Genomic DNA, 13,631 nt, shown 5'->3' on the forward strand with positions numbered 1-13,631 from the left:
ATGAGCTGCAACAGAGATTATAAAACTTCAAATTAAACAATCTAAAAAAACAACACAATAATGTGAATGTTAATTTTATCTGATCCTCACGGACCCCCAAGGGGTCCATAGACCCCAGCTTAAGAACTGTGCTAGATAGAGCAGATATGTAAAAATAATCACGTTATGATCAATGACAAATATGATACATCTTTATAAAAATAAGGAATGAGTAGTAAGATTAAAAATGTGTATCATATATAAAATGACATCCTTGAACAATCAAAAGTGTAGGATTTGCTATTTGAGAACTTGAGCTTTATAAGACGGAACGAATTTTACTGAACAGATAGAACATGAATACCTCGCCATGAGAGACGATTCAGCCGTGATCAATCAGTCATCATCGGGGAAGATGCTCCTCTCCGGGGCGGACGCTGACAGGGCAATCGACTGGTTGTTTGTCAGTGACGTCGGACGAGAGCCTGGCTTTGTGACATCTTCCCTTGTCCTAAACACGGAAGGAGGCGTGGAAGCTGATGCCACAGTGTACACTTTGAATTCAGATACCAGGTAAGCTGAATTCGACTCAAGGTCATTAAATACTGACCTTAGACTGACCTAGCAGGTACACCAGAGAAGCAGACATACAATGCGAGTCTTATTCAAATCAAGGTTAATTAACACTGAACTAGTAGGTATACCTCGATAGAGAAAAAAAATGAGAAGAAAAGGAAGGTTTAAAAAATAAGGATCAGAAATCGTTCAGCGGTGCTGTCCCTTTTTTTCATTGAGGAACAGGCCTATCAGATTCAAATTAATTACACAAAGGATGAATTACAGTATACTGGATTCTGTCGAAAAAAACATCTTCTAAAATATGTGTCTTTCTCAGACTAGAGTGTGAAGGCGAGGCTAAGTACTTGGTAACGTGCGGCAGCGGGATGGAGCCAATCGTCAGCCGTCTCTTGTGGGACTTGTGCTGGAAACAAGGCTTCAGTACTTCCATTAAGCCCGTCACTCACGAGACTGGTGTTCTAACCTTGTATGGACCCAACAGGTGCGTGTATGAACTAGGATATGCTGTAAAAAATGGAATGAAGGTTGTTCGTTATCCCTCTCTCCCTCTCTCTCTCTCTCTCTCTCTCTCTCTCTCTCTCTATATATATATTATATATATATATATATATATATATATATATATATATATATATATATATATATATCTGTGTGTGTGTGTGTGTGTGTGTGTGTGTGTGTGTGTGTGTGTGTGTGTGTGTGTGTGTGTGTGTGTGTGTGTAGATAGACAGATAGATAGATAGATAGATATCCATCTAACGATATATTACCATATCTAAATTTTTCAGCTCTATTTAATTTCAGTCTGCAGGTACTGCGAGCGACGGACATCGCCGTGACAGCCATCCATCCAAACCGCCACCAGCTCGTCAGTCTAGCAGGAACGCAAGTACGTGTGTGCGGACGGTCGGCTGTGTGCTGGGAGATCCATGCAAAGGTCGAGGAGCTTATAGCTGTCTACGAGGCACTTACGGCTGTCAGCGACAGGTACAGGCTCATCAACGCTGGCTACTACGCACTTAATATCATCAGCTTGGAGCAAGGTTCGTCTAAGTAAAATTATATAGAATGAAATCTACATATCCTTTGGCAAACGTACTCCATGTCTTCCTATACCAAAATATGGCTTCACGAACATTTTGAATGGCAAGAAAGCGCATTCTTTCCTCAGGGAGCTGCAGCTGGAACTCAGACATTCGGAGGGGCGACACTCCCCTTGAAGCGGGCGTGTGGAGGCCTGGCCAGATCGAGGACGAAGGCCAACGCCAGTTCTTGGGGCGGCCTGCTCTTCTGCGCCAGGCGGCCAAGGGTGTGACCAAGTCTAGGGTCCTACTCGAGCTGCCGGGGTGAGTGTTCGTCTGTTTACAAGATCCAATATTTCATTTTTTTCAATAATTTTGCTCTATAGACTATCCGCAGAACATCCTCCTTTGAGATTTAACAAATTAATTAATTTCATTCTAGACAAATTAGTTCATATAAGAATATATTTATTATATCAGTATGTATTTTTTCGAAAGGTATTCAAGCATTAATGCTAACCTAATTTACGCATTTTTCACTGATTTATATCATATATGATATAACCACTCTTGGAGGTGATTGCAAATGTGTAATTCAATATTACCATCAAGACAACCATAACAGGCTAATAATAATGATAAAGATGTTTCTTTGGCCTTTTTCACTTGCACTTTTACAGTCATCTATGTTCAGGTGTCCGCCGCTGTGGGGTGGCGAGGCCATCGTGAGGGACGGTGATATTGTGGGCGGAGTTCGAAGGGCGGACCACAGCTTCGAGTGCGGGAGTCCGTTGGCCGCGGGGTACGTGGCGCATGCGAGGACACACGCCCAGACCGCGCGCTTGCTCTTCCAGGTGTGTCTTGGATGTGTTTTACTGAATGGTTAATGGTTAGAACAAATAAATGTGCTGGACATCAAAGACCATATAGCACTATGATTAAATATTGCGACGAAAAGGGCGGAAATTAGTTAATTATTAGCCACTTAATTAGTAAGGAGGCGGGGAGTCCAATGGAGGGGAATGCACATAGATGATCAGGCACTCTCAACCTGCGCACGACCAAACGCGATTTTGCTGGGTGACTAGTCGCTTAAAAGCCGGGTTACCATTTTGGAGGGGCTATTGCTTGCTCTCTCTCTCTCTCTCTTCTCTCTCTCTCTCTCTCTCTCTCTCTCTCTCTCTCTCTCTCTCTCTCTCTCTCTCTCTCTCTCTCTCTCATATGTATATATATATATATATATATATATATATATATATATATATATATATATATACATATATATATATATATATATATATATATGTGTGTGTGTGTGTGTGTGTGTGTGTGTGTGTATGTGTGTGTGTGTGTGTGTGTGTGTGTGTGTGTGTGTGTGTGTGTGTGTGTCCCCAATCCCTTGCTCGTTTGTGTGTATGTGGAGGGGGAGGGGCTTAGGAGACGGAGAAGGCCCTGTGCAGGGGATCACTCCTGCCTTGGGCCTCAGCTTTCGCCTCAACTAATTTTGCATGGTCTTTTTCTCCCCTCCCCCCTCATTTTCTTTTCCTTCTCTTCTTCATCACCTACTTCTGTCCACTTCCTAAGGTGTGAGAGCCTTACTAAACAGCTGAAAGGCTAGCTTTGTGTCAGTCATGAACGGACTCCGGGAGCCACGGGCACGGCATTCCCTTGGTTAATCGCCTAGCCCTTACCTCTTATGGGTACGCTGGGGAATAGAGCGTTTCTTTTCCCCATTTATTTCAAGCTCACCATGGCCTGTAATTAAGATTTTTACCCTTATTAAAGCCATAGCCCCTTCATCAACTAGCCCGTCTTAATTTGATTTATCTGGTTTCCCGGCCACTGCCTCTCCATTGACCAAGGCTCCGACCACTGATACTAATACCCTTTCCTCGATGTTTGTGTCAGCTCTATCCATTCCGAATCATCCACCCGGGTCATTACTCAACTTGAAGAATACACCCCTTCCTCTCTCTCAACATCCTCCACTCCATCTCTTACTGCCCAGTCTTCTTCATTGTCTACCTCCTCCCCCTTATTACTACTTTTCATCCCTATTGTCCTCCTCCCCACAGTACAACCTCACTCTACACCATCCCATCTTCCACCCGCCCTCGTCCTTCTACTGCTTCCACCTCTGCAAACCTTTTGAGTACTCTTTTTGGAACAGCCAAGTGTGTTCGATTCTTTATCATTCCCCCTACTCCGTACTCTGACAGTACCCTTCTCTTCCAACAATGTCTCCAAAAAACAAAAGGGCTTTCAGGACCTCTAGGTCGCAAGGTTTTTGTTGTGGTTGGCCGAAGAGTTCTCTTTGTAAGACCACGAAAACTTCATCCTTACAACATCTACCTCAACACCTTCGACAGACTACAAGCGCCTCTCCAAGTCAGATCCTCTTATATCATCCTTGGTTTAACCTTTGATACCTACTTTCTATTATTTGCATATCAATTCAAAGGCCGCCTTGGCAAGAAAAATCTTACATTCGCTTTATTGATTTAAAAGTGCGGCCCTACGCACTAAGCTCAATCTGTACAAAACACTGATCAAACCCCTTCTCTCATACACACCACTTGCACTGACACAAACAGCATACACTAACAAGCGCAAACTCCAGGTTGTTCAGAATAAAGCACTCAGATGGATCTATGTGATAGACTGGGATCGATTTATTATAGCATCTGAACTCCAACAGGAAGCTTCTCTGCTTCCTCTGAACATTGAGTGGCGTAGGTTGGTCTGTAAACAGACCGACACACTCCGTGCTTGGCATACCGCTTGGCTGGATAGACTCAACACCATCTTTCGTTCCGGCCGGAGACCGGGATTAGGCCATATTTTTCTTTGGTATGGGAGGAAGAAGTGGATGCAGTTTTTTTAAGCTTGGCCGCATCCTTTGAAGCCACCTCCTACACCTTCATTTTCACCTTTTCCCTTCCCCTATACCTTGTTTTGTTCAGTTTTTATTTTGTTTGTGTTCTCTCGCTCTGTTTTTAATGTAGTTTGTTGTTTTCTTTTGGTTTGTGACCTTCCAATTTTTTAATTAAAGTTTAACCCCCAGTTTGCCACAGTTCTCATCCCCCCCCCCCCCGCTTTTAAATACTTTCACCTCATCACGTGATGCTACGTGGACCCAACATCCTATATCCTTACCCCATCATCCCACTGGCTTCGGCTTCCGGCACGTGACACTTGCTGCTAGTACTGTGCCAGGACCATAATTCCTTTGTTGTAAGGATTTATGCAAGCTGAGGAAAGAAGTGTCACGGCCAGTGGCCTTAATCCATCGTGAGGTGGCCGCCAGTGCCGCGCCTCTCCATAAGCCCTGACGACGAAGGGGAACCTTTTGTTGATACAGGCGGGAATGGCCAGCCCATGATTAGTGACCACCTCCAAGCCTCAACCTGCTTCAACAGCATAGGTTAGCCAAGGGATAGCCCTGGAGTCACAGTCGAGGGGGACATGCCCAGAGCACACCGCAGATGGCGCCTAAACTGTTAACTTTTGTTTACTGAACACAAAAGATTCATGATGGCTCTGGGCCACCCCCACCGTTTTCTCCCTTTCAAAGAACTCACTACAACTATTACCCCAAGCTTTATTCTGCAAACTGGGTGAACCCCAGCTCCTTTTTCTTCTCCTAAATTTCATTTTCCTCCACCCCTTATCCTTCCCCTATCCCCATTCTTCTTTCCATTTTTTTTTTTTTTAAACAGGAAGGCAGTTTCCTTTCGCAGCCGTTTCCATCGTTCACGCCTTGTCATGTTACATCTGAGTCCCAAGCTTATGCACTATCTACTGTGACAGACCTCAGTGACAAACCTGTGGCAGTATAGTGTTACACTATTCCTCCCAGAGACCAGCGTAAGTCATACACCAATATTGCCAAGATAAGCTTCTGTAGACATGACCTCCCCCATGAAGTTTATATTGGTGGAGTGTCCAGCCCCGTCCAACCATGTCGACCTCTTTACCATAAATGTCACAAATGTTGGCATTTTGGCCACCCAGCCAAACACTGTCATTCTACAGCCTGCTACCCTCTATATACCCAACCTGTTCATACCATTCAAATTGCTCAGTCACGCAGTGTGCCAATTGTGGTGGCTCCCATAATGTATTTTATAGGAGCTGCCTTGCCTACAAGCTCGAATCTGAGTAGCAGTTCTCAGATTCAAACTAGGCCTCACTCTACGTGAGGTTTTTCTCTTCAACCTATTCCAAAACTGTCCTTCGCTCCGTTCCCTCCCCTCTTCTCAAGATGTTGCAGCATCTCCTCCAGTATCTACCTGAACCACCCTACCTCTCCCTCTCTCACCCAGTCAAATTCCTTTTCCAGTCTAAATCCAGATACTTGAATCTCTACCACTTCCCCGTTGCTTCCCTCCTCCCCCTCCTTCTCACTCCACCTGTCACACCATGGAATCTAAACATTGCACCCTATCTCCTATGTCATCCTGTCCTACACCCACCTTTTCTTCAGCTCCTCGTACATTTATCCCCTTTTCTCCTCACAAGAAAACCCTCAGATCTCCCCATTCAACTCCCATTCTTCTCCCACTTCTCCAACTACCATTCCTACCCATATTACCTGCTGATCATTTCATAGTGGCTTTTTTGCAGTTTTCCTCATAGTGTTACTCTTCCTTCCTCAGACACATAGATACTCACCATTTGATCTAATCGCCCTAAACCCTTAATCCCTTCCACATTTACAAATCCCCACCTTACTTCATTTGCTCTCTCCTCTTTACCCTTTTCACTATCATACTATCCTACAGTTCTCTACAAACTTTTACATCTAACATATTTTATTCTCATCATTTAGTTTTTACTCATTTCACCACAATTCTTTATCATTATGGTATATGACCTTTGATGTATATAATATTTATTTGTTTAAACCTCTAACTACTCTGGGAATCCATAAACATTGCCTTATGAACAAAAAAATACTTCTTTACCCTAAACATCAACCTATCGCTGTCTGTAGAATACAACGCTAATGACCTTAAAAGTTGACACAGCAGATATATATATGTGTGTGTGTGTGTGTGTGTGTGTGTGTGTGTGTGTGTGTGTGTGTGTGTGTGTGTGTGTGTGTGTGTGTGTGTGTGTGTGTGTGTGTGTGTGTGTGTGTGTGTGTGTGTGTGTGTGTGTGTGTGTGTGTGTGTGTGTGTGTGTTTTTATAGTGTGCATCTTAATCATACATATATTTTCAGACTAGTAGATGGGAAGTAGAAAGAATGGGAGAACGTTTCCCTGCAGTCCTTCGAGAGTTTTAAAAAGTCATCAGTAAGAATATTGCAGCTTAGTAATTATTACTGTGATTATTAGCTGCACTTCTCATTGTGAATTTATATAAAAATACACCAACCTTTCAACTCCTTTATAAATCAAATATAAGCATCATGCATTTGATTTCATTAAAGCCAAACTTCCAGTGATGTCGAGACTTATTCAAATAGGTATACTAATTCTTGTCATATTTCTTGCCTATATAAAATACTTCACAAAACTGAAGTACAAGTACATGTCACATAATAGAAAACAAATTCTCCATATATGATTGTAGGGGGAATTTTGCAGCAAATATTTTTCTTTTAATAATGATTTTACTTTTGATAGTCATTTGAAATCTATGAATCAGAATAATGCTTACTTTATCAATATAGTGTTATATCAATAACTCATATAATTGTGAAAGTGGTAAAAGGTGTAACTAATCTTGGTTAATATATAAAACCATATCTAAATGTTAAATTTATTTATAGATATATATTTCCATGAGTTGAGAGGAAATAGAGGCATTTATTGGATGAGAAGACTTACAAATAGTAGAACATGCTGTCCATTTGGATCCATTGTTTTGATAAAAACTGCTCCTTTTCATTATGATTATCTATTACAAATCTATCTTTGTGAGCAATAAGCAAACAGTTCTTTGGAGAAAATAACATTCTACCTTTACTCTTTAACTGTCAATAGTATATTCTATATGATTACTTTTTCAGTGTAAAACATCACATTAACTTTTACTTTTTTACTTGATAATGATAAAAACAACATTCAAAACATATATCCATATTGGATGATAAGAACAAAATAAAAGAATGTGATATGTAATAATGGAATACAGTGCCCCAATCCTTGACTTTTGACATATACACTAGATGGAACAAGCATGAAAAGCTAAGCATCATAATTCCTGCTTTATAAGCGTAATAAGTTACAAAGACTTCATTGCCCCAGTGAATCTTTTTGAGAAAATTCCATCTGGAAACCAATCACAGCCAGAGATCAGGCCCAGAGACTTACTCTATAATTATGTAATGAAATGATGTTTTCCTTGTTTGTTATGTTCATGTGAAGTAATACATTAATTATTTTACTATAAAGGTAAGCCATCATTTCAGTACCTTCTACACTTCAAACTGACAAAAACATTATACACTCTGGTACCTAAAGGCCTAGTCAAAAGACTGGGAAACAGTCCTGAGGCTTGCCATGTTTTGTTCTCAAAGTCACTTTGACTAGTTAGAGACAGTAGGACTACATGCAGGCACTTCTCTTTGCCACTTAAATTATAAGTTGGTATAAAATATACATGTGACTGAGTGCTGTGGCAGATGAGAATCCTACATATTCAATATGATCTTTTGATGAAGTATTTCTTCTCATATGTTAAGCATTTTGATATACAGCTTGCTAGACTGCATATTCATAAAAATACCATGTAAATCAACCTGCTGCAGTTGTGGTTAAAGTGAAGTATTGGCTCAAATGAATTCAATATCAACATTACCTTCATGTATAATGGCATGTGTATATCATTAATTAATTTATCATTAGATACTATTTATGAGAGTTAAGCAGTATTACGATACAGACAAGAGTATATTAAAAAAATCATTCACCAAATCCACAGCCTGCACTAAACACAGTTCACTAGTTTGAATAAAATACACAAAGTGTGCTTTAATTAGCTGCTGAGAATAACTGGTCACATTTTAAAGAGTAGTAATTCTAATAAAAATACTTTACATATCCGCCAACTATTGAAAGAAAAAGAATATTAAGCCTCGCAATTACACACATATAACCTATGTAGTAAAACAGTCCTGAAAAAACATACTCATATTAATAAGGACAGAAGAAATGTAAAGACATGAGAGAAATATGGTTCCATGGATGATGGGGCTATTTAGGCACAGGTAAGGATATTTAGGGAGTTCTGTTTTTATGTATAACTAATGAAAGACAATTAGTATGATTTGCACATTGAGAGTAAAGTACAGAATATATCATTATATATAAAATCTTGGGTATATTAGCTTCTATAAAATGTGGTATATATCATCTTTTTGCAAGTATTAAATCTGGTTTGGGAACCACATTATAATCAACCCATTATATTTTAAGTTTCAAAAATTAGAGACTAGCACTGGACCATTAACAGCAAACCTGTGCCACTATACATCATGAAACAATAAATGGACAAGATCTAATACATATATATATGACAAGATATTCTCAGTCCAATTATTTCCATCAGTACTTATACCATTCATCCTAAAAAGAATACAATATTTCTTGCCTACGATATATTACAAAATTATGAGCTGTTGGGAAAAATGGATATAATCTTCAATGTGGGTTACATTTACACTCCTAAAGGATGATGTACAATGGAATAGCAAAACTGAGAGGATTTCACACACTATATGCCACCCTTCTCCCAATCAAAATCTAAGTAAATATTTTGTTGTAACAATTGAGGAAAATACTGATAAAATTCAATAAACATGCAACCAGGATATAAAAGGAATACCACAAGAGCTAAGCAATATCACTCACATTTTCCTTTTTTCAATATTTTATGAATCATGAAAAAATCCAGATATCAAGAAGGATCTGTGCTTATTATGACAATTTTTTTTACCTTTTTCATGCCTTTTAGTTTACTAATTACATAAGATATCACCTTTTATTAACCTGAAATAACTTTACTTCACAACAAATAAAACTTGTGTCATAAATGTAAGTGATTTCTATTCATAAATATATCAACAATACATATACCAAACTCAGGTTTAAATTATATACCTGACTTCACATTTTTCTTTTTTGATTATGCTATTGCATTCATATATCATATTAATGGATCATACAAGACTAGTAAATGTATATTTACCAACAAATTATATGATTCAACATATCATCTGAGACATGGATGTTGGACTACCTCCTTTATAAGCTTCTTATGTCATATATATGACATTTACCTATGTTGTGACAAGCACAAGGAGAATAGCACACAACCAGAAACTAGATTTGAGATATTTGCTGCCATAAATTCTTTATCACCTTATGACTAATTCCTATACAGATTTCTAGACCATAGGGAACATTGCACCTGGGTGTGTCAGGGGAGCCTGTGTGTGTGTTTGGCACTTGATAAGGTCTATTTCTTAGATATTAAATTCAATTTATAACCTCCTGCTTCCTTTACAGTGCTGTAAGAATACCAGGTTATGAAGTATTAACTAAAAGTGGAGTAAAAGTGTTCAGTAATTACAAAAACACTTGGGGAAGATCAATGCTCATGCTGTAAAAATATTAACTAGAACAATGATATAAAGCACATATATATATATATATATATATATATATATATATATATATATATATATATATATATATATATATATATATATATATAATATATATATATATATATATATATATATATACATATATTTATTTATTTATTTTTTATTTCATACCTCCCCTTGTGAATATAGATCATCATACTTCCAACTGGTGGCATGGAACCTATATACAGATACTACATTTTTACAAGATAATTATCTTATACATTTTGGATGCAATAAATACCCTGACAGAGTGATTATTCTACAGCATTCAATCTAGTTATATTGTGCAGGACAGACAACGCCCATATTCTCAGGGGCCATACAAAGGAGCCAGATAGAGTTATACTATCTAGGTAAATGTTGAAGTTTCACATAAAATTTACAAACCTACACACAATATTCTTATGCAGCTTTACAATATCAATATCTTTCCTTTGATATCAGAGCACAAACAGCAAGTGTTTTCTGGCATTATATATATATATATATATATATATATATATATATATATATATATATAGTAATTATATATATATATAGTAAGAATATATGATATATATATATATAAAATATAATAGTATATATATATATATATAGATATATATATATAATATATATTCTATATAATATATATATAATATATATATATAATATATATATATAGTATATATTATATTATATATATAAATATATATATATATATAGTATATATATATATATGAATATATATATAGTATATATATAATATATATATATAATATATAATATATATATACAGTATATATATATATATATATATCATGATTATATATATATTATAATATATAATAGTATATTTTAATATATATATATATATACATATATATATAATATATATATATATATATATATATATATATATATATATATATATATATGTATATATATATATATATGTATATATATGTATATATGTATATATATGTATATATATGTATATATATGTATATATGTATGTATATATGTGTATATATATGTGTATATACTTGTATATATATTTATATATGTATATATATGTATATATACATATATACATATATATATATCAATGAATACAAGTAATATAAATTGTAATGCTGTTTGTACAGGGGATCCAGTTTTTGTCATTAACTTAGACTAGAAAAATACAATGCATAAGTTTGACAAATAGCGATACACAATATCCCATAAGGATGCAAACGTCTAAAGAAAAGGGGGTAATATGAACTGAGACTAGAACATCTAGTGGTTTGCTCAAGCATAGAGCTTTTATATATATATTCTTAAAACAATAATAAAACAAGTAATACCTACATTTGTCTAAGCCAAGTTGTGAAACTTGATGAAACTATCAAGCACAACAAACAAATTTGGAAGGGATGGCCACCTCTATTTGGCAGAAGTGACAGGAACTTGGATTGGGCTATGACAGGTAGATGGGAGAGGATCATCTTTTACATCAGATTCCTCATCATTTTCTACCAAGTTTCTTGTAAAGGAATTACAGGATTTTGAGGTGTATGGGCAAGAATTGTCATGCATTTCATGTTCAACATGACACTGTTCAGTAAAAGATGGTTAGTATACTTCTTTCTAGCTTTTGCTTTTGAAATATTTGAATTCTAACAGTGTATATATGCTGGGGATAAATTTGCCAGCTAGTCTAGAATATTATATGATACTGTATATTTGACTTCTATTGGCTAAACATATAAATTCATGAGTACTTTATGTATGTGCACACCTTCCTAATAGACCCAATACTTATCAGGGTATCAGTATCTAGTATCAGCTGCACAGCATCACCTGTGTTTTCTGGTTTCCGGTCAGTTTCTTAAGTGTTTTTTAGACATACGTGTGAACTTTTGGAACACTAAAAATGAAAGTGAAACATGATTAACAAAACATAAAAAAAAAGTGAAATGACGAATAATGGGCGATAAATAATGGGGATCCCCTGTACATCTAATGAGATACATCTTGCTGCTATGTCACAAACATGACATATAAACATTCTCTCCTACACATAGTACTAAGCTAAGGAATTACCATTTGCAATCTGTAATATCAGTGGAAAATATGTATCACTTGAATAAACACCTAGGATATTATTCCTAATTCACTTGCATAGACAATTATCAATTTTAAGTAAATTAAAAATCTGGTTAACTAAAAGTAAGACTACAAAATAATGCTGCATCTTACTTTTTTCCCCATAATTCAAAATACCTTTTAAGACTTTCATTGTAAATGTATCATGCAAAATAACAACACAGAAAATGAAAATGCTACCTTGTCAATCAATTAACGGTAATCTAAAGTATCTGCATTCTACATTTTACAACAGTTTTTGAATTTGTATATAATTCAGAAAATCAGAAATCATATTACCTTGGAGAAAAACATTAAATAACCAGTCAATCAGCAAAAAAACTGTCATATTATGAACAGGACAGTGTTCCAATATGTTTATTTAGAATTGTAAAAAAGGAGGTAGGTTCATTCTAAACAATTACATATTACAACACTATATTACTAGGATAAATACTAAAACAGTTTGCTGTTCCCATAAGACTGTCCTTAATGGGAAGGCTAAACCATTTCTGACTGGTGACAGATGTAAACCATGTTCCAATTCACACACACGCACACTCGTGCACACACACACACACACACACACACACACACACACACACACACACACACACACACACACACACACACACACACACACACACACACACACACACACACACACACACACACACACACACACACACACACACACCTTTCTTTCTCTTTTGTATGAAGTCTGGGTTAGCGTCATGACCAGAGAGCAGCACCAACAATCAGATGCAGTGTTTTATCTAACCAGCTGCTAGAGACATAACTCAAACTCCACATAAATCTTACAACTTTAAAACAAGACAGTCTCACAGTTTTATATTACCAAACTAATTATCCAATATGAGAGTATATGCAGATTGTGTTTACTGGTAAGACCTGAAAGCAGAATTAGATTTTGCCTTCATTTAATGAAATTAAGAACTTTACTATGTTCACATTTTCTACTATATGTTTTGTGAGCCAAGGAGTGTCAGTAGGGAGGGAAGAACATATTACTTAGCATCTTTACTTTTTTCAACTGAAATCTGTGTTTTCAGTCAATTTCTAAGAAAAAAACATACATGTACATGGCAGGCAGTGTGTGCATCTGCCTACTTTTTGGCATACAGGACAGAAGGAAGAGGCAGATTTAATGTATATTATCATGGGTGCTTCATTACATTTTATCACATTTTTATTTGATTTTTAACAGTGTCAATAAATTACAGACTTAATGTCTATGAAACTACTACTTATATAACTGTTA

General features: G+C 36.4%; 1 protein-coding gene across 1 annotated transcript in view; it reads left to right on the forward strand.

The window, feature by feature from the left end:
• The window catches only part of LOC119579938 (sarcosine dehydrogenase, mitochondrial-like), a 12,227-nt gene extending 4,784 nt beyond the window's left edge, over positions 1 to 7,443 (forward strand). The window contains exons 11-16 of the mRNA XM_037927785.1: positions 329 to 552; positions 875 to 1,039; positions 1,363 to 1,601; positions 1,730 to 1,904; positions 2,275 to 2,434; positions 6,806 to 7,443. Of these exons, the coding sequence (XP_037783713.1) occupies positions 329 to 552; positions 875 to 1,039; positions 1,363 to 1,601; positions 1,730 to 1,904; positions 2,275 to 2,434; positions 6,806 to 6,868 (1,026 nt within the window). The 3' untranslated portion in view covers positions 6,869 to 7,443. The remainder of the gene's footprint in view (positions 1 to 328; positions 553 to 874; positions 1,040 to 1,362; positions 1,602 to 1,729; positions 1,905 to 2,274; positions 2,435 to 6,805) is intronic.
• Positions 7,444 to 13,631: the final 6,188 nt, after the last annotated feature.

Source organism: Penaeus monodon, chromosome 13 (genome assembly GCF_015228065.2).
Source record: "Penaeus monodon isolate SGIC_2016 chromosome 13, NSTDA_Pmon_1, whole genome shotgun sequence".
Lineage (NCBI taxonomy): Eukaryota > Metazoa > Arthropoda > Malacostraca > Decapoda > Penaeidae > Penaeus > Penaeus monodon.